This window comes from Strongylocentrotus purpuratus, unplaced genomic scaffold, assembly GCF_000002235.5.
Source record: "Strongylocentrotus purpuratus isolate Spur 01 unplaced genomic scaffold, Spur_5.0 spur5_scaffold_20, whole genome shotgun sequence".
In the NCBI taxonomy this organism is placed as follows: domain Eukaryota; kingdom Metazoa; phylum Echinodermata; class Echinoidea; order Camarodonta; family Strongylocentrotidae; genus Strongylocentrotus; species Strongylocentrotus purpuratus.
The window spans coordinates 43,692,118-43,719,925 of record NW_022145606.1 but is presented as its reverse complement, the minus strand read 5'-3'; the positions used below and the strand labels follow the sequence as shown (position 1 = coordinate 43,719,925).

Sequence of the window (27,808 nt, the reverse complement as noted above, 5' to 3'; positions counted from 1 at the left end):
AAATTCTTGCAAGGTCATTCCACTCCGGGATTTTATGTTCTCTTCCCAGTTGGTTCTCAATTTCTTTTTCGTGAACCACCTCAAGACTATTTATTTATTTATTTATTGAATTATATATATATATTTATGTATATATATATACATATATATGTGTGTGTGTGTGTGTGCGTATGTGTGCGCGCGTGTATGTGCGTGAGTTGTTGCGTGTGTGTGCGCGTGGCAGAGATAGAGAGAGAGAGAGAAGAGGGCGGGTACGAGAGAGAGTGAGTGATAGGGAGTGAGAGGAAAGTGGAAAGACAGACAGGGGGTAGAGAGAGAGAGAGAGAAAGAGAGAGAAAGGGGAAGGGATAAAGAGAGAGAGAGAGAGGGAGAGAGAGAGAGAGAACTAGACCTTTAAATCCGTTATCGCAGAGCATTTTAAGAACCTACCAACCATCTTGTTTCAGTCTTTCAGTCTTGCATTTCTGTCTTCCTTCTATTTGTACTGTCATGAATCATCCACTTATTTTATATAATCATTGTCATACCCATTTTCTCCCTTTCTTTATTTGCCTCCACCACATATGCACCCTGGCTCCCCTTTTCCCATCCCTCTCCCTCTTCTCTCTCCCTTTCAATGTACCCCAGCTATATCTCATACTCTTTTTTTTTTTTATTTGTGCCTTACAACATGAAACCTCAAGCACGCCAGCTATTCTCCACTCCTGACGACGGACAGTCAACCTGTTCGAAACGTCGAGCCACTCCCGCTACTCATCCTCTCCAAGCGCTATAGTTCTCCTTAGAACTATAAGCTAAGAAATATACCAAACAGTCCATTTCAGGACTACAAACCCACAAGAAAGATTACCGACAGTCCTTTTCAGGACCCCTCAATCCTCCCTCTCTCTCACATGGTGCACCCGCAAGCCTTATGTATAATAATTTTGCCTCCCTCATATTTGTATAGATCTCAGGGGCATTATGGGAAAATGTCGACACAAATATCAGCTGTGGTATAACCCCTTTGATTTAATCAGAATTTTTGGTGGGAAATATTTGAACAGATTATCCGGGGTAAGATTATTGGCCCTTCTCATGGTGGCATGATCAGATCATTTGGACCACTTGTCAATTTTTCCAATCGCTATTAATATTATCAAAGGAGATTTGATCGTCATATTCTATGTAAAATGTTCTGATGTTAGAAAAGTGTTCAAATTGACCCTCATCAACAACAATTTGGTTATTTGGGTCACTTTTTGGCCCAAAATGAGAATTTCTATTGATTTTGGTCCAAAATCAGGCTACATTTTCAGTCAGAGTCAATTGATGGGTGGGTTTTGACATCCAAAGTCCGTATCAAAATGTGCGCTGATATCCGAACAATAAATCCTATTGAAATTATCCTACAGTTCCGATCAGTTTAGTCATTTCGATAAGTCGCTAGCGTTTTGCTGTGCTGCACTTTTGAAAGATTCAAATGATTTTATTTCTCATGCAAAACATATTGCAATAAAATTGGACTAATTATTTGCAATTTAATATATGTACTTTACAACAAATATACAATGAAACAAACAAAAATGATAGTAATGGCACAGGAAGAGGGAAACTAAATAGAAGCAGAGCTTGTTGAAATATTAGTTCATCAGATGATGTTTTACAATACGTCTTGAAAATAAAGTACATGGTTACATAGACAATCAATAAATTAACAAATATGTAACAATAAGGGAGTGATTTTGGGAAGGAGATTTCTTTTTATTAAAGAAGAAACATTAGAGAAGGTTAAAAAAAAGTAAGATAGATAAAAAACAAAAAAAAAGGAAAATGAAAGATTGCAAAAGCTCTAGAAAAATGAGGTTAGATCAGCAAAAATGGAGTAGGGGATTGAGCCGAGAGTCGAACAAACCGAGATTCATGCATACCAACGTGTCATCCCGCAAGCTGAAAAAAATGGCCCGTTGCGGCCTGCCGGTGAGGGCGCTGTAAATTGTGAGTCCAGCCAATCGCAAAATGAGGTAGATCTACATAAGGGTTTTGACATTTATAATTTGAGGTTTTGAATGATCAAAATGAACAGAATTTTTTTTCAGTCCTGCTGAAAATGCACAGTACACAGATATGGGTAAAAAGGACTACAGGAACTACATACCCATGGGGTATACAAGTTTGGTCTAAACATATGACCTACTTTTGTAAAATCATATTCATATTTTGAATATGAGGACATTTGAGCAATCCTTTTCAGGAAATATTTCTCCTATGACATTCTCAAAAACTGGCCTAAACTACTGTTTCATATTGAATCTGACAGAGAAGTAAATTTAGTCTCTTTCAATCAACCAATTACCATCTTTTCTCTGAAGCATAGGATGTAAATACAAGGAGATAAAATGAACATTTCTGAGAAAAAAACACATGAACTACAGAGTATCTAAATCATTCTAATAAGCTGCAGACAAATCAACTCGATCATTACAAATATTCCACCGATATAGGACAAACATTTCAATGTACTTTACGGTGCATTTGATTGGTTGCTATTGACTACAGGGAGATGGAAACCACCAGAGGTCCGTTTCACAAATATCAAATGACAAAAATCAGTGACAAATCTGCTGATAACCAATCAGAAGCAAGGATTTCAGTAGCTTATAACAAAAACCGTCATTTGTCACTGATGACAAGTTTTGTGAAACACCCCCAAGGATAGTATAAGAGATTGCTGAAAGAGTAAAGATAAAACTAATTTGGATTTTTATACCTTGTAACTGATCTAGTATCAATTATAGCTCAAGAGCTCGAGATCAAAGGGGAGTTAGGAGACCACCATTTAATTGTTTTGGGTTCCATGGCATTCTACCATAATTATTAATGTTTTAAATCTCAAAACGTGCGTTCTGTAAAGAGATCTTGCAAGTTGGAATGCACCCTTACTAAGTAGAATCTTGTAGACAAATGACGAATGTTAAAGTGCATACAAGGGCACAGGAGCTCAATACAAGTTAACTTCTATGTGGTTTCTTCAAATTAAATTATTTTTAAAAGTCATTAGATATATTCCCTAATTCTCACGATTCAATTGTCTCTATATGTTGAGTTTTTGTTCTTTGGGGAGGGTTGTTATAATGTTTTGTAATGATAAACAAGCGACTGGTCCTTTATTATGTTGTTAAAAAAATGATTATTTTTAGAATACCACTCCAGAAATAATAGAATAATTTGTAAAGGGATGATGTTGTCTCTCTCTCTCTCTACGTGCCATACCCTGAGACGTTGGCGACCATGGAGGGCCACAACTCTTCAGGAACCAAACTTCACAACTTTCCAGTCGCTTTCTTAGGTCTGATGTCAGGGTCCAAGCTTCAAATCCATACATCAGAACTGTTATAACTCATCTAATTACCAGCAAACTGAACATAGGCAGTGTGAGAAAGAGTAGAGTTATCAGACCGGCAAGTGAACCGCCCAGAATGTGACGTACGTGGTGGGCTTAGACGTATGACCATTGTTGATGGGCCATATTTAGCCAAATATACAGCATCCTGCAGAAAGAAAAAAAGCAACATAAAATGAAGTTGATTTTATACCGTCTGTTTGGAACCAGAAGGACATTGTTAAATTCATAGGGTGGTATTCTCATAAGTTAAGCCGGGACTAGGTCCAGACTAAACAAGAATTTTAGTTCACACTTCTATGGAATGCTAGGTTTCATCTTCCTCCTTCAATATTCATGACAAAGATAATCTACCAAAGACTTTGTTGAAATTCAGTTCATACTCATATTATCTTTTTCTTCCCATTTTATTTAAAAATTAATTTTTTGGACACTTTTCATTGAAGGATTAAAATAATCTGTACTTGGTGAATGAGTTGGCAACAGGCATTCCATAAAAGTGTAGACTAACTTAGTACGCGCTAACTTAGTACGCGCTACCGGAATACCTCCCATATACTTTTACACAGAGTCAACGCTCTTCTGGCTCTTAACAGATGACATATCCATACCTTATATTGTCATTTCTAATGAACCAGTGTATTATCGCATCTGGTATAATCCCCAATAGGGCTGTGTATATACATATACATCGTACAGCCTCATCAGACGGACATATGTAGTGAAAAAATGAGTCATTTAGTAGACATGGTCATTAGCAGGAAATTCTCATGTCCTGTTGTTAACGATTGAACGATATAATCACTGCCCTCTACGTACGTTTGCAGGCAGAGAAAACCTATAGGCCTCCCAAGAAACAATAGGATTTTCATCATGATGATCATCATTCTTTATTATTCTTGTTTGTACACAATATTGTTCTGAATACCTAACCCACTGCAAAGACCCAACTCTCCTATGAATTTTTCTACCGATAATAACAGCAACAATTGACGTAACACATCCAACAAGTTGAAAGGAATTTTCATCAGTCCGTCTGCTTTTTTGTTTAGGGTTTGATGATACCAATCACTATGAACACGACGGACAAAGAAAGAGGACAAAGTATACAGTTCCTCAGGTAGACAAAGGAACATCCCTTCACTACTATTATGTACAAATGTGTAGAACAGGTGTCACATGCATATTCACCTGTTTTGCTAATTTTTTACATAATAGCAGTGAGGGGATGTTCCTTTGTCTACCTGAGGAACTGTATATTTTGTCCTCTTTCTTTGTCCGTCATGTTCATAGTGACTACAGCCAATATATGCTCACCAGGCCATTCTGTGATTCAAATCTTGCTACCTTATTGGAAGGCACGTGACAATAAATGATGAGCTGACTGCGAGGCTGGATGATGATTGTTCCATTACTCCTGAATTCAAGGGGCCTGTAGTCTTTGAAGACGATTCTGGTGTCTGCAGGAACTGGAAAAGAATAATAATGGGAAAAAAATGTTAACTCTTATCATGCCACAGGGTTAATCCTCATTGTGCCAAGCCCCAAATCCCCCCGTTCCAGGTTGTTTTGGAGATAATCTGATTAACGCGATGGTTCTATGAATAGCGAGTGCAAAACACACAGCACAGTCCGATGAGCATGAACAATAACTGCTATTACAAATGCTGTATTGCACGCACATGGCACCCAAGCGATAGCTCTCTCGCATGGACAAAGCAGTATAACGATAGCGTGCATGCAGCCTTATGGCAGGCTAAAGAATGACAGTCCACAGGCAAAAGTCTACTGCTTACACCAATAGTGCGTACTAACACTGAGCAATACACCCATTCCACATTAAAAAAAAATCCATGCATTATGGCTCAAGGCATGAACACACAGCAGATTTGTTTCTGTTGGGGACCGGGGGGGGGGGGATTCAATGAATTATTCATAATTTATTGCATTTCTTTGATTTTTTTTATTTGTGGGAACTGCCCCCTACCCTAGCCCCCGTTGCGTACAGTCATGGTTCAGTAGCAAAGCAATGGCCTCATAACTGTGAGGCACCAGGATCGAAACCTTGTCGATTTGCTATATAAGTGCCCTTCTGTGGGGCATTAATCCTCATTACTGCCATTTATGACTTCAGAGCGTAGGTCCCCTAGTTGAAAAGCATAGTAGCATTTACATGCTTTAGAAGTCACGCATAACAAACACTGGCAAATTATTATTCAATACAATCTGAGAATGTATACTATTATCTAGATCTATTAGGAATAAATCATTGTCAAAATAATTCCATAAATTGGTGTAATAAAAAATCTAACTCATGAACAACATCCAGTTAATTCTAGAATAATGTCTGTGCATGCCTTCTTGTAAAGTAAACTTCCCCCTAATATTCTTTGCATCATGGTGACCATACAGTAGGAATACTCCCCAGGGAGTGGAGATGGTGCACATTGTTCGTGAACGAATTCGACGACCGGGGCAATAATATCTGTAAATCGTTTAGATTCTATATTTTTCATATTGAATGCTCTAAAAATCCAGATTAATATATAATCGTTTACACCACATCAGTTCTAAATGTTTCATTTTTGGGAGAGAGACGTCTTATAAGGACTAGCAAATAAATATTTTGATGAGTAGCCTTGCCCAGCTTGAAAACATATTGGGCCTACATGATCCCCATAGGGCCTTTAAAAAAGATGTTGTATTGTCCTTTAGGTCCATTAACATGGGTCGGTCGGTCGGAAATCTTTTCTTTTTTAAACTAATTTTTTTTTCTTTGGGCTGATGTTTCTCAGTTTTTAATTCCTTAATATTTTGTTTTCTCTAAAAAATCAGTTATTTTTTAAATTTTAGTCGGTCGCAAAGAGCAATACAACATTAAAAAAAAAAAATCCACACTGTCCTACTTGTTGCTACTTGCTCCCTCTATATAGAAAACAATGCCTAATCGATGACCATTGGTCCCCAATGTTCCTCCTTTCCTTATGTTAATTGAGAGCTGAGTTGATGAGATAACCACCTTGCAGGGTAGTCTAGTCCCTCCTATAAACTAGGACAGATAAGCTTTAAAGAACTTCACACTACTGGGCCAGAAGGGATTAGACCACACAGCGAGGTCATTGACAGGTGGCTATCTTATTAACTCAGCTCTCAACGAACATGAAAAAAAGAGGATCACGGGGGACCAACAGGCACCGATTGTGGAAGTTTTTTTATATAGAGGGAGCAAGTAGCTACAAATAGGCGGTGGGGCTTTAATGTCAAATTTGGGTATGTTGTCTTACCACAGCTCGGTTGCTCCCCTGCCCAGCTACCATCAGAACAAGTTCTATTTGAACTACCACGCAACACATACTCTCCGGGAAAGGTGCAACGAGACACTAGAAACGTCCCTTCAGGAAGCTCATCATAATAAGTAGCAAGTTTGTTCGTCTCAAGTCCGTTCACATACTGAACAACTTCAGGAATGTATCCAGGCCAGGTACACGTCCTGACTGTAGAAGTCAGAATAATAATAATAATAATAATAATGATAATAGGCATTTCTACAGTGTGAGTCAAAAAAAAGTTTACACCTAGAAAATTGCTAATTATTTTTAAGAATCATCTATGTTCAGTAAATTATTATACATCTTATGAAAGAGTGTTTTATCCCAAATCATTTGGTATCATTTTTGTGTGGTATGTGTTCACGCTTGGATGAACAGGAGGCATTTTTTGCGAGAGTGCAAAATTCGACTTGCGCCAATGTTGTTTATGTGATGGTTAAATAAAACAGTTGGGATTTGGGTATTAAATCGGTTTTTGTAGATCCAAATAACATCCCTAACAAAATTAATCATGCCACACATATCAAATATCGAATATCAAATATCAATGAACATTTGTGCGCGCGTGTGTGTGCGTGTGTGACTTTGCAAAAAGCATATGCAATGCAATTCATTTGATACATTCTCTCACTTCGCTAATTCGAACAACACGCTGTAAGCATCACTTTGGCGCAAGTCGATTTTTGACTCACACTGTATGGCGCCGTCTGTCGAGAAATTCTACTCCGAGGCGCATTTGTTGTTACCCCGGCTTTAGACTAGCTGCCATTACAGCGCTCCAGCATTTCAAGGAATTCATTCCTGCCAGGTACCCATTTACATCACCTGGTTTGAGTGTGGCAAATGTAGATCAATGTCTTGCCAAAGGACATTAGTGCTGCGGCGGGACTCGAACCGCGGACCTTGTGATCGACAGTCCGGCGACGTATCCACTCGACCACGACACCTCTACAAAACAATACGCAGGTAAATTGGCAACACTTAAGTTGGGGGTCACCTTTTTAAGGGTCACCTTTTTTAGGTCAGCCATTGGCATATTTTTTTTTTTTTTTAATATTTTATTAAAAAAACAAAAAAAACAAAAAACAAACTCAAAGGGGGGGGGGGGGGGGAGGGGTTTCCCCCAAAACGTATACACAACATACATAAACAAAAAACTCAAGGGGGAGGGGTTAACCCCCCCCCCCCCCCATGCGTACGCGCCTGGTTGAGAAGCCCTTTCACTTTACTGAATAACTTCTTCTGATCACCATGACTTTCATCAATGTTTGTTGAACAATGTACACAACTCTTCACATTAGCAAATTGCCTACAGTTGAATTTACGTTAATTGCTCTGTAAAAAGCTTCAGAGCCACAGACAAATGCTGTTCCCGTGTAGTTACGTAGTTATGATCTAATTTGTATTTCTCTTCCTTTCTATTTGTACACTCATATTTTCTACGTGGGTGGTAGCATACATCGCTTGAATGTGGAGGGGGAATCTCGTTCATATGATAACGTCATTCCATTGTGTGCCTATAGACTTAAGCGGAACAATGGCAGATTCTGGTCTGAATATATCACCGGATTGAGTAGATATATATATATGGCGGAACATGAACTACCTGATATTTCACAATACGCACTGCACCTCTCTTGTCAGTTGCATACAATCAAAGGGTACACTATACTACATCGTTACTTATTCAGTAGAAAAAAGGTCCTCGCAACGGCAAAATTCACAGAAATTACTCGTAAGTACGTTTTATTTTAGGTGAAAATTGATAATTTTAATTATTATAACATAAAATCAGCAACTTCGATCAGAAATTGGCTGTCTTCTCGATTGGGCTTTAATTCAGAAACACGCTGTACAGTTTGACTGCAATGATCAGCGTGTATTATTCATCTCTTTAACCTTTACTTTAAGTCGTATCGAACTGACGCGTAATCAGAATAAAAGAAGAAATAATAATGGGAATGCCTGATATCATAATATGTTCTTCGGCTTCTCACTTTTATTTAACGTCCAATCATTCATGTCTTTGTCTGATTTTCTTGCCTGATCCGCTTTTCTATCATGTTTTCTCCGAAAGTCATTATTACCTATCTCTAGTTCAATTTGTATCATTGTTCACGATGCAGGTTATTTGCTTGCATTTGCTTCTCATCATGGCGCCCAATTTCCCAGGAAAGAAAGACGAAAAGGTCAAGCTACGCACTAGAAAAGGTCATGACATGACATGGTCATGTGATAAACACAGGGAGCCAATCAAATTTTACTGCAAAGAACACAGAATCCCCGTTTGTCATCCATGCGCTTCCAAAGATCACGGCAAGAAACCATGTGAGCTAGACGACATCGAGGATGTCATCTTGGAGAGAAGGAGAAAACTGGATGAAAAGCAGCAATAGATAGAGGAAATGAAGAAACAAGTGAAAGCGCTTGACTCTAAACTAGAGTCCACTGCAATCTCTGCAAGTAACCATTTTCAATCAGTCAACAATGTACTTAAAGTGGCATTCGAAGACAAATTAAATATTGTGAAAGACAATAAGAAACGAACGATTCGTTCGATCGACGAGGAGGTGGAAAAAGAAATACAAATAATTAACGAAAAGAGGGAAAGACGGATTAAAAAATGTCATGAACAAGCAGAACAACAACAACTAACCATCAGAGATAGCCAAGCAAAAGTCGAATCAGAGACAAAGGCAATCAGCGAGGTGGTTGCTAAAAAGATAAACGATCTCACAAGTAAGAATCAGCATGCAATCAGCAATATGGATAATGTTGAGGCCAAGATCAAACGAATCAAACAAGATGACAAAACATTGGTGAATGAAGTTCCTCAAGTACTTGCATCCCTAGATGACATTTTAAATTTGAATGTTCATCAAGATGTTAGCGACTGTCTTGACAGAATACAGCTTGAAGTTCAGAGAGTGCAGTTTGTCGAGGGTGAAGTAGGTGGGGGATGCTACGGGAGAATTGATGTCTATATGGGTAAATGGGAGCTTGTCAAGTCAATCTACATTCCACCGATTGTTAATACACCGACGGTGTGTGGTTTGCTCAGTAATGATGAGATATGTGTGCGGGACGTAAAAAGCAATGCCACGTATGTTACAAATATCAGCACTAAGCACACACAGAAAGTCTTTGAAGGAGATGATAACGTGGGTATTACCTCATGCGCCCCCATATACAGCAACTTAATAGTATGTGGTAAGGAGATGGAAGGTTACACGGGTGACAGATTGGATGGATGCATCACTCTCTATGACAGACAATGGAAGGTGATTAGAGACATCACCATACGGAGGAATAACCGCTCTACTGTAGAAGTGAACGTTGATGTTGACAGGGATGGGATGATCCTCGCTGCTCAGTACAATCAGTCTAATATCTACCTCATCAACCCTGATGATGGTAAGATAGTAGACACTATTGCGATGCATGGCAAGAAGGTGCTTGGTAAGATACAAGCCTTGTCATTTTTTTGTTGATTTGATTCGGTTTATTGAAATAAAAGAACATGCAGCTGGGAAGCTGAAATAATTCAATTTACAAAGTCAATATACACAATAAACGAACAAAATATGAATGACTAAAACGTACGACTATAAATTATGCAAAATGAGAATAAAATATTACATCAAAATCTAAATATATTACAAACATTAAATCAAAATCTAAATATATTACGAATATTACATCAAACTCGAGATATATTACAAATATTACGTTAAAATTCAAATATATTACAAATATTATAAACATTAAAAACCTTAAAAACCATCTGTGTCATCAAAAAAAAAGGGAGAGAGAGAGAGAGAGAAAAAGAGAAAGAGAAAGACGGAACTAGAAATGTATTGTGTGAAGAAAGAAGAAAGAGGGAAAAGGTGATAATAGCTGAGGAAAGGGGTAAGAAAAGAGAAAGAAAAAAGAAAAAGATGAGGACCTAAGAGAAGAGGAAGGAGAAGGGGTTTCACACAAAGCATGAGTAACATGATAAAGCACGTAATGTAACAACCTAAAAGTACAAGGATAATATTATCAAAAAGATATTGCACGAGGTAAAGTAATATGGGTATATTACATCGAAGAACAATAAAATCAAAGTTATTAGAGGAAAGGTGCAATATGTCAACAACGTGTTAAAGAGAATAATTATACAAGTAAAGAATTGAGAATACACAATAAGGCAATACACTTGCATGTAAACGGATAGTGATACACAGTAAAACTATTTGCTTATAAGGGGGAAGAAAGAAGAAAGAAAGAAAGACAAAAAAAGGAAAAAAGAAAATTGTGATGACCCCTACTGACATTTCAAGGAATAGAGAAATCATGCATCTTATAAACGATAGAGAGGAAACAGATACGAATAGAAGAAGAGAGGGGAAGAGGGAAGACAAGAAAAAAGGGAGTATAGAAAAGTGAAAAATAAGATCAAAGAACAGGGAATATCCATGATAAATAAATTTGCAAATTAAAGTGAACTGCATTATAGATAATCATTGAAGATCATTGCATTTTTACGTGTAATCTCAACAAAGTACCACAGCTATAAACAGTGAGAGAGATAAATAGATAAATAAATAGTTGATATAACTGCATTACAATGATCGGACCCAATTTGGTCCCTTGGGGGACGCCGCAAGTGAGGTTCAACGATGTTGAGGTTTTACTCTGGTACCTCACTGTTTGAGAGCGATCGCTGAGAAAGCTGCACACAGTTGGTAGGATAGAGGCGTCTACACCTATTCCAATGAGCTTTTCAATTGCAATTCTGTGATTAACTAGATCAAAAGCCTTCATGACGTCTACTGTGCAAAGGTTTACAGGACATCCCTGTTTGTCAAGATTACTTTGGATGACGTCTAACATACTTATCAAATAATGATTAACAGAGCTACCTTTAATATTTCCGAATTGAGAAGGATCTATGTGGGATTTCAAATCTGACATTATCCAGTCCGCCAAAAAACTCTCAAAGACTCTAGCAAAAACAGAAGTGATGGATATCGGACGGAGTTGAGAAAATTCAGACGCTCGAGGAACCTTCGGGATTGCACACACTGAGGCATTCTTCCATTTTTGGGGAAAGCATCCGGAGCGTAGACAATGGTTGAAGATCTTGGTAAGGGGCGCGGAAAGTTCTAAGGCAAACTCTTTAACTAAACGGACGGGAATATCATGCGGATGAACGGCCTTCGAAGCATTGAGACGCTTGAGACGAGCATACACTTCATTATCCCGGATCACAGGGGGTGATGATGGCGCCGGAAGGTACGCAGGTAAAGTTGACAAATTCAAAGGAGGTAACTGCGTACACATACCAGTGAAATATGAATTCAAATCATCAGCTACTTGTTGAGGAGATTTTTCACTTGAAAATTTCAAAGGCTATTTGGTGAAACCAACGAGAGAACGTATCTGGCGATGCCACTTTCCAGGTTCGGAGTGTTTCAGACATTCAATCTTATTTTTGTAGTAACTCGACTTCGCATATTTGATGTTTCGTTGAACCTTATTTCGAAGTTTTCGATAGGTATCCATGCTTCCTTGTTTGTAAGCAGCATCTCGTTTTATGATGGATTGTCTAATTATATTATTGAGCCAGGGTTTGTCCCTACTCTTACGCTTAACAGTAATTTCTGGGAAGCATTGTCTGTACTTACTCATAAGGGTGTCGAGTAAAACGTTGACTTCATAATCTGGATCGTCCAAATTACACAATTCTTCCCACTGGTGGACGGTAATCCATTGACCAAAAGAGCGCACCGATGAATCGCGAAAAGGTCTAAACTTGACATCTGGTGACCTATCGGACTGAATCAATTCATGTGGATGAACAGGTGATATCATCAGGTGATATCATTGTGGAGACAGGTGAAAATGAATTCACTTTCATCCAACGATCAGGAGAAGAGAAGAATGTCGTACACTCTAATGAGTGGTTCTGGCCAGCATGGTGTTGCGTTGACAAACTGACAGACACACTCTTCATCGCACACTGGGATGACGAGCGTACTATCTACGCAGTTGATCAGGTGTCACTTGATGGTTTGATCATGGAATTCGAGCTATCATTCCGATGTTCTGTCCCTAGCCCATGCCTCGTAACTCCTTCTGGGAATCTTGTAGCTTGTGCCGGAGACAAGCTTTTTGTGTACAAGAAGAGCTTTATTGTATAAGTCATCAGAAGTAATAGATGAAATATCTCATAATGGAGACCTAATTAGCATTAGCGGAATTTGGCTTTTCCGATTGTTCATATAACCCAGTTGAAGTTATAGCAAATACATTTTTCACGTAAAATATGGTTATTACTTCAAAAGTTATATGTATTTGTAGCAGTTGTTTAATACTACCATACCCGGAATAAAATAAACAATTTCACCTTTCAACCATTACGTGATATTTAATTTCTTAATGTAATAATGGAAATTAGAATCACAGTAATTACAAATTCATGTTTAATTGAACAACGCGGTTTGGAGAGTATTTCTGTCACATAATTTCTGAAATAAACCGAATGAACCTGAATAATCTTTATGTACGAATAATTAGGATTTTGTATAAAGCTTTCATATGGACTATTGTTCAAATAAATAGGAATATAATTAAGTCTTGATTGGGAAATAACAACTCATTCCTTTCAGAGCTACACTATATTTTTAGATCGATTCGAAATCATAATTATGTTTAATACAGTGATTATATTCCAGTAGTAAAGAGTAAAAACAACCGTAGAAGAACTCCACGTTTGCCGTGGGTCACCAATGCTATGCTGAAATCAATAAATAAGAAAAATGAGCTGTTTTATAAGTATAAGAAAGCGGGGACAGAAGCTCTAAAAAGGAAATATTCCGTTTACAGAAATACTCTGACTTCTGTTCTGCGTGCAGCCAAAAAACAATACTATTTAGCACAGTTTCAAGCAACTTACAATAATATCAAGGGCACGTGGAAGGTGATAAGAAATGTATTTCAAAAAGCATCTAAAGTAACAAGTATAATACAAATGAATATAGATGACCAAGTGGTTGAAGATAAAAAAATATTATAGTGGAAAAGTTTAATGAATATTTTTGTAATATTGGTCCGAATCTGAAAAAAAAATATTCCGAACAGTCAAACTGATTTTCATGATTACTTAGGAGAACCTAACATGCACAGTTAATTTTTGGTGCCCCGAAGAATTGCTTGGTATTGTTAGAGCCCTCAAGAACAAGAAAAGTCCTGGGTATGATCATATTGGGAACGAACTTATTAAGCAAGTTATTGTCGGTATCCTTCAACCACTAGTTTATATTTTTAATTTGTCTATGTCAAGCGGAGTTGTACCGATAAACATGAAGATCGCAAAAGTTGTACCAATTTTTAAAAAAGGTAACTCTCAATTTATACTGAAAAATGATCGTCCGATTTTTTTGTTAACCTGTTTTTCAAAAATTCTGGAAAAAAATATGTATGTAACGACTATAACATTTTTAAACAAAACATGTATCTTCAGTAATTATCAGTTTGGTTTTCGGGAGAAGCATACAACAACACATGCAATTTTACACCTTATAGATAAACTTGCTTCTGCCTTAGATAGTCGCTTACACACCATCGGTACATTTTTAGACTTTTCCAAGGCCTTTGATACCGTAGACCATGACATTGTCTTAAGTAAATTATGTCATTATGGTGTCAGGGGAGTCGCCTTGGATTGGTTTAGAAGTTATCTTACTGATATAAAGCAATATGTGTCCTTAAAAGGAATTAACTCTAGTCCCCAAAAAGTAACATGTGGTGTTCTCCGGGGATCCATTTTGGGACCACTTTTATTCATCTTGTATATTAATGATTTTCAACGCTCATCAAGTGTATTATCATTCATATTTTTTGCTGATTACTCAAGTGTATTTTGTTCTGATAAATGTCCACAAACATTGTTGAAAACTGTTAATGAAGAGTTTCGAAAAGTAATGAAGTGGATTAATAAGTTGTCCTTGAATCTTCAGAAAACTAATCATATACTGTTCAGTAATTCAGTTAATATTTTGCCAGGCGAAGTGATATTTAATTATAACCCAATTGAGAGAGTAACTTCAACAAAATTTCTTGGAATATACATAGACGAGAAACTGAATTAGAAAACTCATGTGGACAAATTAAGTAAAGTGGTGTCAAAAAATACTGGTGTTATTTATAAGTTGAGATCATGTTTACCTCAAGAGGTATTGTTCATTTTGTACTCTACTCTTATTTTGTCATATATTAATTATGGTATGTTGGCATGGGGCAAATCATCGAAAACTCAAATCCACAGGCTTTTCGTTGTGCAGAAGCGGGTTATTAGAATAATTTGTAAAGCGAATTATCGTGCACATACAAATCTACTTTATTATGAAAACAGTATTCTAAAACTAGAAGATCTCTATTCAATGCAACTTGGAATACTCATTTTTAGCATTCACTCTGGAGACCTCACTCCTGCCCTTGCTCAAATCTTTAGAAGAAATAACCAAATTCACACCTATAATACTAGACAGACTTCTGCTCTCCATTTACCATATGCAAGGACAACCTTCACTTTGAATACACTAATGTCCACGGGCCCCAGGTTCTAGAACCCACTTGATACTATACTATAACAAATGCTTCAAGTATCTCAGCTTTTAAACGTAGACTTAAGTCATATTTTCTTCACAAGTATGTCGATGACACATGAATGTGTTATCAAGCTTTATTGTTTGTGTACTGAAGCATATTTAACTCTACTCTTGATCTCGTTAATTCTTGACTTTGACATAACCCCCTTTATCCCTTTTCTTTTTTTCTTCTTCTTTCCCATCTGTTCATATACCATATATTCCTACTTGACCTCTGCACTCAAAGAGCAATAACTCATTGATGTCTCGACTTGGTGTCAGCTTGGGTTTGTCCATATTAGATCGCCCTCTAATGGGTGGGTTGGTTTTTTGCACATTATGTTACATATTTTCACACACACGGCGAGCTTGTTAGCTCACCCGGTGTGATGGGGATGTGCGCATCTTCGGGTATACTTGTTGTAGTCATCTATGCTGTGGTCGATGCATCGTTGGGTAGTTGTTCTCTGAGAGTATTTTGTAAATAGTTTTATATATTCCATATTTGTTGTTGTATTCATGAGTAAGTTATCTTTGTCACATCATATGAGGGGGCCTTAACTTAACAAGCTGTGCTTCAATCAAGGTCTCCTTGTCTTCCTTTATTCTACATTGTACTGTTATTTTTTATACTCTATTATATTTTGTCACATGTGTTTTCTGGAAGACAAATAAACTTGATACTTGATACTAGATACTTATACACATTTTTGCTCTAAATGTTAGAATGAGGCAAGCGGATCGAACCTCCAAAACTTCTTAGGGTCGAGACAGGCTCGTTGAATATCGCGTGATGTGTGAAGCTAGTTGTGACATTGTATGCTATGACTCAGTTAATAAGAAGGGAAAACAAGGAAATTTTAACTCTGGGAATGTTTATAAGTTTGGAGGATGGTCTACTGAAATCAGAGAGTAGATTCGTTTTACTCATTTATATTTGCTCACATATGAAATAGAGAGGGAGAAAGAAAGAGAGAGAGAGAAAGAAAGAAAGACATAGAGATGAAAGAGATGAAAGAGAGAGGAAAACTAGACACAGAGAGAGAAAGAAAAGGCGGAGATAGAATGAGAGAGAGAGAGAGAGAGAGAGGGAGAGAGAGAGAGAGGTTATGTAAATGAAGTTTTCTTACGAGTCGTTGTGGGAGGATGTGATGAGGTGGTGGGTTCCGTGGTAGATATCTTTGTGGTGTCTTGCGTAGTACTAGTTGCTACTGAAAAAGAAATATGATACATACACCTGATGATACAACTTGGGGCAAAATAAAAGTTAAATTCCATGTACCCAAATTTAATTGTCACGTGATATCTAATTCCAACTTTTGACGCCTGAGCAGATGACAAAGTACAAGAAGTTGCTTTACGTTTTATCGTAAAAGGAACTTTTAGATTTGCACGTCGACATGGTGGACTGCTACGTGTGACGTCCTTTTAGGAAAGAGAGATAGGGACAGAGAGAGAAAATAGACACTCGAAGAGAAATAAAGAAAAACAGGGAAAGACAGCGGGAGAGAGAGAGAAGGAAAAAAGAGATAAGAGAGAGAGAGAAAGAAAGAAAAAACAGGTATAGAAAGAGAGAGAAAGAAAAGAGAGAAAGAGATAGAGAGGAAGAGATAGAGAGATAGAGAGAAAGAGAAAGAGAGAGAGAGAGAGAGAGAGAGAGGGAGGGATAGTAAAATAGACACATAAAGATGGAGAAAGAAAGAGAGAAAGAAAGAGAGAGAGAAGAGATGAAAGAGAGAAAGAGAGTGAGAGAAAAAAGGAGAAAGAGGGAGAGGTGGTGTAAATGAAGTTTTCTTACGAGTCGTTGTGGTAGGGTGTGAGGTGGTGGGTTCTGTAGTTGACATCGTTGTGGTGTCTTGCGTAGTAGTTGATTCTGAAGAAGAAATATGATATATATATAAACCTGAGGATTCGACTTGGGGAAAAATAAAAGTTAAATTCATATTTACCCAAATTTAACAAATCTTACTAGACAAATCACCAAATGATATCTAAATCCTAGCTTTTGACGCCTGAGCGGATGGCCGAGAACAAGATGTTGCTTTACGTTGTAACATATTCTATAAACATAAAAGTAAACGTGAAATAGAGAGAGAGAGAGAGAGAGAGGGGGGAGAGGGAAGAAAATAGACACATAGAGAGAAAGAAAGAAACAGAGAAAGAGAGGGAGAGAGAGAGAGAGAGAGGTGAAAGAGAGAAAGAGAGAGAGGGTTGAGGTGGGGTAAATGAAGTTTTCTCAAATAACTATGAACAAAACAAACAATTAATTCTGATATATATATAATCATGTGTACGTCTTTTTACACTGTTTGTTATTTCATGTATTTGTAATCATTTCTTGTGTACAGGGCCTCTCAGAAAAACTATTTATACTGAGAGAGTTACCCTGTTTAAATAAAACGAATAAATAAATAAAAAAATACGCATTCCATTTGCAGAATCATAGAACCGATGGATCCACAGTGCATTCGTCAATATCAAGGAAAAGCTAACATTAGTTCACCCATAGCAGTCAAGAAATGTCTTGAAGTCTAGATGCATCAGCTTTCCTCTTAGATCTTGTTACAGTGAGCAAAAGGCCGGGCCCTGTAAACGCGCAAAAGGCCAAATGCGAGGCCAAACTGGCCGCGCATTTGGCCCTGGTCTGGAGGTAGTCTCGGCCGGGGCCAGGCCGTTGCCTGGCCAGGCTTTTTCTCACTGTAAACGCACCAAATGTGCGGCCAATTGCCTGGCCTAGCACTGTAAACGCACAAAATTGCGGGGTAACAGTTGGCCCCGCAATTGGCCGCGTATTTGGTGCGTTTACAGTGAGAAAAGGCCGGGCCAGGCCAAGGTCTGGCCGCGGCCGAGACTACCTCCAGAGCAGGGCCAAATGCGGGGCCAGTTTGGCCTCGCATTTGGCCTTTTGCGCGTTTACAGTGCTAGGCCAGGCCGCGGCCTGGCCCGGCCTTTTGCTAACTGTAACAGGGGTCTTAGATTGGCAACAATTATTCGTATGTCGACTCTTTCACGGAGTATTAAAGTAAAAATGGATGTTAAATCCAAGAGTGTGAATGAAAACTACAACAAATCAAGGAGAAATTGCAAATTTGTAAACGAAAATAGTGATTACAAATTTCACTCTCCATTGCAAATTTAGAAAGTAGAATGCCTATATGAGATGAAATCGGTTTTATTAATGGCGTAGTGTAGTATTCCAGAAGTGGCTTTAAATTTTCTAGTGTCTTTTGGACTTTATGATCATGTACAACTTGTAATTTAGAGCATTATGAATCTAAAGATTGGTAAAGATGTCACCAAAAGGTGACACTAATTTGACATTACAACCTTACCATTGCAAGTAATGCCATCATCGCTTAATTCATATCCAGAGTTAAGTAAACAGATGTACGAGCCGACCGAGTTCATACATATTCCATTTACAGAATCACAGGACAATGGATTCACAGTGCATTTGTCAATATCTAAGAAAAGTTGTTAAAAAATGTTCACCTTTAGCAGTCAAGAGTTTTCTAAAAGTCTACATAAATCAGCTTTGCAACAATTATTTGTTTCTCGACTCTTCTGGGTGAAAAAGAATTTAGAAAAAAGCCCACCAAAGCCCCCCCCCCCGAAAAAGTCTGTGATATACATTTTGTATAAATAGCTTCTTAAATTATCAGTATACTCAAATAGCACGATATCTGTGAATAAATATACATTGGGCCAGCTATATTTAGCATGTCGGCCATCTTGGAAGAATATAGCTGCAACAAATTGAAAAATAGTATTGAGTGGTGAAGTGTGACGTCATCAAAAATCTATTTTCAGAATTTCTCAAATTTGTTTTTACTAACCATTAGGAGCCTGAGCATATAACACTGAGTTCCTATAGGAAATCTTTTCATTCAAATGGTCATATCTCAGCCAATACTTAAAGGTAATACAAAGTTTTGGGACATTTTGAAATTGGGTGGATAGTGATTCTTTACAATTTTGATATATTTGGATGCCCCTGTGGATGTGTTACAAGCGCTAGAAAATTTAGCCCCTAAAACAATTCTGCTTTCAAGAAAAATTGAATATAACAATATACCGGTGCTCCTGGTAAATTTTGATAAATTTTTAAATAGCGCCTACGGCCGTATAATGGTAGCTTCAAACATGAAAATCTCAGACTATGTAGTTGTGATATAAAAGTTCTAAACGGGAATAGCTAATCGGTCGATTTTAGTCAAGAAACATTGTTTTATAGCGTAATTGATATCTTGACCTTGAGAGGGAGCTATACAACATAAAGAGTTAATTATCTAGAATTCCATAATTTTAGACTCGATTTCGACCGCGAAAAACGATCACTAAATATTGCAGGATCGCTTATGCTTCCAACTTGTTCATTTGAACCAAATTCATAACCCCATACCAAAACTTTGTATTACCTTTAACATATTCAATTGGTTTTCGACATTTGGACATTATTTTTGATGCTCTTTCGGAAAATGAAGGCAAAATTGAGAAATTAGATTTTCATGACGTCACAGCTTCGGTACTCTGCCTCTTCCTTTTGAAATAAAATAAATCTCAGAATACCTCCCAAGGGCCTGTGTTTAATACTTGAAGTAACTCAACACTTCAAGAGCATTTCAGCTCAGCTGGGTCAAATGTTTTATTCCCATCACATACTATACGCTTTCAGTGGGGATTGTTTTAAACGTCATGTACTCAATACAGAGAAAACTAATCAACCAGGGGGTGTTTCACAAAGATCCCAAGTCAAACTTAACTCTAAGTTGGACTTAAATATTATGGAGAGCCATGTGTAGCCTTATAATAACATATATTCAAAAGCGAAAATTCAAGTATTTTAGACTTTTTACAAATTCCACATGAAGAACATGAAATCTCCTTGATATTAGTAAATATGAATGATTTGAATCAACATTTTATCCCTTTTAAAATAACTTTAACAAAATATGTTAGTTGATGCTAACGGCTTTCCATAATTTGTAAGTCCAACTTAGAGATAAGTTTGTGACCCCCCCCCCCCCCCCCCCCCTATATACTGACCACCACATACGGGCACAGGGTGAGCCCACTCTCCAGACTCAGTGCAAAAGTTGGATATACTTCCATTCATTGTGTACCCGTCGTTGCAGTGAAAGTAGACCGTGTCATTCAGATGGTATACAAGCTTCGCGTTTGTCTTGTAGCCATTCACTGGGACTCCTGGGTCTTCACAGATGATTTCTATGGGAGGAACAGTCAAATTGAAATCCTTTAAAGCTACACTGTCCTACTTGTAGCTACTTGCTCCCTCTGTATAGAAAAACTTCCCCAATCGGTGCCTGTTGGTCCCCCGTGATCCTCTCTTTTTTATGTTAGTTGAGAGCTGAGTTGATGAAATAGCCACCTGTCAGTGACCTGGCTGGTTGGTCTAATCCCTTCTAGCTCAGTAGTATTGACGGTCTTTAAAAGATTAACTCTGGATCAGACACTTCCTTACCTGTGAGTCATTACCAGAAAAATGAAACTATATTCATATTAACGTTTTAAAGACTGCATTCTTAAGTCTTTACTACGGCATATTGCCTCCTTCTCTAACTGCCCTTTTAAAGAAAAAACGAAGACGTACATTCTTATCCAACAGTCAAATAAATTTCACCTATCCAATCCCAAAGCCGCTAGGGGCACATATATCATTTATTATACATAGTGGCCCATAATATTACCAAAGTTTTAGAACGCACATGAAAGACATACCGTAAGAAACTGCTGGTTATGGAACCTTGAAAGACGGAGTTTGCCAATTGATGGAGTGAGCTTTTAACATAAAGATCATCAATACATATACATATCTTTCTTAGTCAGAATTTCATCGAAATTGTGGTAATCTGTCTCTCTCATTTTTTAGATTCCAACTAGATATACAGTGCGTCCCAGAAAAAACGAAACCGAGAATTATCGATGTTTTATCAGAGTTGAAAAAAGAGTTATCTCCGTTTCGTTGAAGATCAGCCATGCATCAGGTCTTTTGTCTTCTTTGTGCATGGCTGATCGTCAACGAAACGGAGTTAGAACTTTGGTAACTATGTTCGTTTCTACGGCAGGCAGCCAGTGAAAACGAACCCGTTTGGTCAAATTATGGAAATGCAAGCCTTACTTTAAACAAACAGAACTTTGTTATTCCTGGCTCATTTTTCCTGATTGAGGTGTCATTAGAAAGGGCAGAAATTGACATTTCTAGAAATGTGATTTTCCTTTTAAAATTCAAATAACGCCCGCCAAATGACTTCGCGGTTTCCTCTCTTCAAATTGGTTTGAATCACTCATGCGTGACATATTCATCATCCGAGTAGCATCAACTGAAAGAGGAGACTCTACGCTTTCCAAATATGTATCATTCATTAATTATGGATGTGATTAAGTTATGAAAAAACATCGATACTTCTCGGTTTCGTTTTTTCTGGGACGCACTGTATAGCGGTCGAGTTTCCCTTAAACTAGAGGAATTGTACCAAAGTTTTGATGAAACATATTATAGACATACCTTTAAAAAATGATGGGTTTAGAACTCTAAATACGGGTGGAGGATGACTGCAATTACAAATCCCGTATGAAAGACAGACATCGACAGCGCCTTCCATCCCGTGGATGATCACCATCAAGGAGGCTATAAGTATTTCTCGGATCATCTGTAAATAAGACAATGAATAACATTTCAAAATGAAAACAAGAGGATAATTTTGGAAGTTATTTACAGTGTGATTTCTTTTATATTACACATGGAACGGTGAAATTTAGAGAGGCGAAATTTGCATCATCATATTTGTAATAAATGGTGGCAGAAATAATTCATGATGTTAAGCTTCATGCCCTACATCAATTAACTTCTGCCACTACCAATACTGCTATTACTATCCTCCTCCTGCTGCTACTGCTGCTGATGATGAGGAGGATGATGATGATGATGATGATAGTGATGATGATGATGATGATGGTGATGATGATGATGATGAGGATGATGATGAGGATGATGATGTTGATGATGATACAGTGATGATGATGATGATTATGATGATGATGGTGATGGTGATGATGATGGTGATGCTGATGATGATAATGGTGATGTTGATGCTACTGATGATGATGATGAGGAGGATGATGATGATGATGATGATGACGATGATGAGGATGAGGATGATGATGATGATGATGATGTTGATGCTACTGATGATGATGATGATGATGGTGATGATGATGATGGGGATGAATTGATGATGATGATGATGATGATGGTGATGATGATGATGGGGATGAATTGATGATGATGATGATGATGATGATAGTGATGATGATTATGGTGATGAAGATGAGGATGAGGATGATGATGATGATGATGTTGATGTTGATGCTACTGATGATGATGATGATGATGATAGTGATGATGATTATGGTGATGATGATGAGGATGATGATGAGGATGATGATGATGGTGATGATGATGATAGTGATGATGATTATGGTGATAATTATGAGGATGATGATGATGTTGATGTTTATGCTACTGATGATGATGGTGTTGATGATGATGATGATGGTGATGATGATGATGATGATGATAATGAGGATAATGATGATGATGATGATGGTGATGATGATGATGATTATGAGGATAATGATGATGATGACGATGATGAGGATAATGATGATGATGATGATGAAAATGATGATGATGAGGTTGATGATGATACTGAGGATGATGCTGATGTTGATGATGTGGATGTCGATGCTACTGATAATGATGATGATGATAGTAACAATGTTTTTTCTTATTATTATTCTTATCATCATCGTTATCTTTACTATTAACAAAATCACGTGAAAATCACATCAATATCAAGGTATCGACTTGAGCAGATTTACGTTCTTCAAACACCTGAAATTTACATAAATGTGTTAATACGTTTATTGCACTAGGTCACTTAAAACACACGTACACTATATCACGCAGTTGTCACAGCAATATCACCATTATAATAACGTGAATATCCCTACCTTGGAGACCATGGTTTGTAAACCTAACGCTTCTGTTTTTGTTTGGTTATGAAATTACATCTTCATAAACGAAATTATCACATTCTTTAGAAGTTTTAGAATCGAGTCACAGAAACACGTGAAGCGTTAGTGATAGTTTTAGTCAAAATATATGCGTGAACCAGTTAATGTAAACTGGTAACCCTGGAAATTGAAATGGCTAAATGATCCAGTTGGACGTCACACGTATCACTCTACGCAAATCTAAAAGTCCCTATTATTACCAACGCTTCTTCTCTCCCCTTTTCTTTTCTTTTCTGCAAGTCACTCTTTTTTTCTTTCTTTTTTAATTGTTGTATCTAGGTTGAGGGCTGCGGGCACGTCAAGCTACTTTGCTTATTTCTGTAACCCTCCTGCATCTAATGTAGGTTAATTATGCATTTGATATATCTGTCAAATTTCGTTTATTATCTGTATAAAATTATATACACTTAAAATATTGTATAAAACCATATTATGTCCATGAAAATGTATGATGGAAAAAAAATGCAATAAATAAGAAGTTAAATTTTCTAGAAGATTAGTTTTCAAGGGGGCTTGTACGTGTATAATGTTGAATTGTGCTATTTTTGCTTCAAGAAAGTTAAATTGACTCAAGAACATAACGTGTTTAATGACCTTGACTCTTTATACGGTTAGTCAAAGAAATTTCTTTAGCTTGGTTGAAATATGTCAGCTGTGTTCAATGTTTAATTTAGGAATCTTATTCAGTGAAGACTAGTTCTCAGAAATTATTGTTTTGGATATATGTAATAAATGTATGCATATTTGCAATAAACGATTGTAAGGCTCAATCAGGAGAAAATACATGTATTTGATATTTAACACCTGGGTGATGTATTTAAAAAAGAATATGATTTATTGGAAAATATGTCATTTCGCATGATGTGATATACACTGGAATGATCTTATTTATCATTTGAATTTTTCTCTGTGATTGCAAGGTTTTTTGTATGCATTCAAACTTCAATAAAGACTTGAAGCGAAGATCTGGTATCCTAAGCGGGAAACAAACCATCATATTTTTTTGTTTTAAATGATATTTTATTTCCTTCCTCATAATTTCACATAACAAGAAATTCACATAACAAATAATTATCAAATTAAGCAATATAAAACAAGATCTTTGATACAAGACATTTCATGAGTTACATCAATCAATGAACATAGAAAAAAAAAGGGATCATATAGCTCCGTTTAGTCTCATTTGAGAACGCCCCCTATCGGCAGAGTCCAGCAGCCTAACATGTACGTTTAGCCTATGGACTTTTACCCCCAAAACAATTCATTTTTTGTTTAAACGAAAAGCACATCCACCCGACGTACGTTATCACTAGCTCTTTCATTGGAACCCTCATGTCCCATTGACTTTTGAAAGTTCATCCACCGTAATTTGATCAAAATAGGTCGCAAGCTCGTCATTGCCTATATAACACATGTACAACAAGTCGAACTTTGGACTCAACTTACCATGCGATTGTAAGGTTATAAGTCAAGCGCACGAACGATAAGAAGCATGAATTATCAAAGTTCTGATTTGTTCATTATGTCCATTTCATCCAACCCACCACCGTAATTTTTCCATTTAGTATTATAGGCAAGCATTTTGCCGAGGTAAGCAAAAACATGAATATTCATGAACACCATGGACTATTCGATTATTAACAGAGGGGTGCAATTGTGCACCACATCAAACTCCCCTACTTCAGTCAAGTATTTCATTGTATTATGTAGTTTGGTAGGTTTATTTTACTAACTATTTAATTACCAGATATCAATGATAGTTTAAAGATATGGAAAAGATTCTTGTATTTTATATTTAGAAAAGCAATCTCACATACAAAATCCCTATCAAGTGTCGTCTGATCCGCCGATTGCCGTCTGCTATATATGCGAACTAGCTACGTTTGTGCTGGCGAAAATGAGACAACCGGAGCAATATGAATTTCAGTGGGACGTATCGTAGTCGAGAAAGAGTAAGGGAATATAATTGGCGTAGCCACAGGGGGAAGAGGGTCGCTTTATAAAGGCTCTGTATTAAATAAAGAGAAAAACAAACTTCAATTTCAGTCGGACGTATCATAGCCGAGAAAGGTTAAGGAACTCTCTCTCAACTACGATACGTCCGATTTTTTGTAAATAAATACCCCCCCCCCCACCAACACAATAATAACATAATAGTAACGAATAAGACCAGTCTGTAATTAAGACCATTCTATTTAATTTCATGCATTTTCGATATACTCAAATTGGCAACTATTATCTTCTGTCTGGCAGATCATCATTAAAGGTAATACAACGTTTTGGTATGGGGTCATGAATTTGGTTCAAATGAACATATTGGATGCATAATGAGGTCCTACAATATTCAATGATCGTTGTCGTGATTGAAATCGAGTCTAAAGTTATGCAATTGTAAATAATAAGCTCTTTATGTTGTATAGCTCCCTCTCAAGGTCAAGATATTAATCAAGCTATAAACAATATTTCTTGACTAAAATCTACCGATTAGTTGTTCCCGTTCGGAAATTATATATATCAACTAAACAACTGTACGGCCGTAGGCGCTATTTGAAATTTATCAAAATTTACCGGGAGCACCGGTAAATTTTTATATTCAATTTTTCTCGAAAGCAGAAGTAGTTTAGGGGCTAAGTTTTCTAGTGCTTTTAATACATCCACAGGGGCATCCAAATATATCAAAATTGTAAAGAATCACTATCCACCCAATTTTCACAATTTCCCAAAACTTTGTATTACCTTTAAGGTCGATAAATACACGCAGACATGAGCATCCGCCCGCAACCCATCGTCGGTATACACTTGTATTGTGCAGCGGTTTGCAGTGAAACCTGTGAGAAAGTACATATCATAATGTCTTCGTTTTAAATGAAAAATACTCCAAAAAGACAAAAAATTGACACGAAACAGCTAAGAAAGGTAACGACTTTTAAATCATGTTCACTTTTTGAACAATTGTTGAAGATTTGTTGACTTTTGGTATGTTATAGTAGGTTATCTCCAAGGCGGAGTCACGGGTCAAAGTTTGGATACACTTTTGAACAAGCGCCGGTTTCTGTGGGTTATGTTGTCGGTCTGTTTCCATATAATATTAAAGGCTATGTAAGTCATATAGATTTCTATTGGTCCAACAAGATTCTGATCGTTGAATATGGTCTCTATGGGTTTTACTTCTATTGGTCTCTATTGGACTAGATCTAGACCGAATTTTCTGTCGTCTTCTGGTCACTGCTCTCGCATTTTAAAATGGCCGCGCAAACGGTGAACATGGTGTGTGTGTGTGTGTGGGCGGGGGGGGGGGGGGTAATTGTCCTCGGGGAGGGGCGTGATTGTCCTCGGGGGTGCTTGTCCTTGGGAGTGGTAATTTTCAGGGATTGTCCTTTGGGGGGTATTTGTCCCGTTGGTAAATGGCCTTGGGAGGGGCGGGGTGATTGTCCAGGGGGTAACTTTCATCCCTCTCTTTTAATCTCGTTTTGTTTCATTTTATGTTACGCTGTAAAGCTTTTTCTTTCTTTACCTCATCATTTTCTCCTTTGTTTCCCCTTCTTTATTTTTTCTCCCAAATTAAAAGTGTTGCGTTAATTGATGGGAGATTTTATAAATTTTAAGATTATATCAGGTTGCATTCTTTCATTGAATATTTATGTAAAAAGTACTTTGTGTACAAAGGCTACACCCACTTGAACTGGGACAGAAGGCTTTTTGACGCAGTTATTTAGTTAACCCTTTCTGTCCTTGGCGTTCCAGTTGCTGTACTTTTTTTTTTTTAAACTTATACTTGCATAATATTATTGTCTGTTAACCGATTTCCTATGTTATTCCCTCATTGCTACATAAATAATAATGTTTCCCCCAAATAACACCTTTAGTAGACCGGTATACAGTGATAAACGTATTCAAATGTCGTAGCTAATGACGTTAGTTCTGTTCCCGGGATTTGAACGATTTAGGATATTAGACTTCCCTTTTAACGGAGTGAGATGTATTTTGTTACCATGCCAATAAAACATCACATGTTGTTGGAGCAGGAAATACCATGATAGGTATTCTAGGCCTACTTTCCACACCAACAAAATTTATCACTTAATATGTCCCATTTGCAGGCCAAACAAATGAAAAGGTTAAATTCCAAACGGAATTTGAAAGATAATAATAATTTAGATACATGAAATGTTAATAATTCCTGCAAAGTTCTACATAATTTGATGTTGGCTGCAAAAGGGACATAGTTCCTTTAAATGAAGTTATAACAGCTTTCGTAAACAAATGTGTTGTGCGTAGTTAAAATAGCAACAGTAGAATATTCAGACATCCATTCATATTTCTGATTGTCTACGTTTGAAAATGAAGGAAAGTTAAATAATTTTCAC

The 27,808-nt window shown here is 37.2% G+C and overlaps 1 protein-coding gene across 1 annotated transcript; it reads right to left on the bottom strand.

The window, feature by feature from the left end:
- Nucleotides 1-1,595: 1,595 nt before the first annotated feature.
- On the bottom strand, nucleotides 1,596-22,011 carry LOC115927462 (CUB and sushi domain-containing protein 3-like). Its single transcript, XM_030993409.1, has 7 exons — nucleotides 21,871-22,011; nucleotides 20,391-20,570; nucleotides 17,143-17,217; nucleotides 16,475-16,555; nucleotides 6,667-6,876; nucleotides 4,700-4,851; nucleotides 1,596-3,530 (listed from the first exon to the last, which is right to left on the bottom strand). The coding sequence occupies exons 1-7, from the start codon at nucleotides 21,983-21,985 to the stop codon at nucleotides 3,384-3,386; spliced, it is 960 nt and encodes a 319-aa protein (XP_030849269.1). The 5' UTR covers nucleotides 21,986-22,011; the 3' UTR covers nucleotides 1,596-3,383.
- Between the last annotated feature and the right edge of the window lie 5,797 nt (nucleotides 22,012-27,808).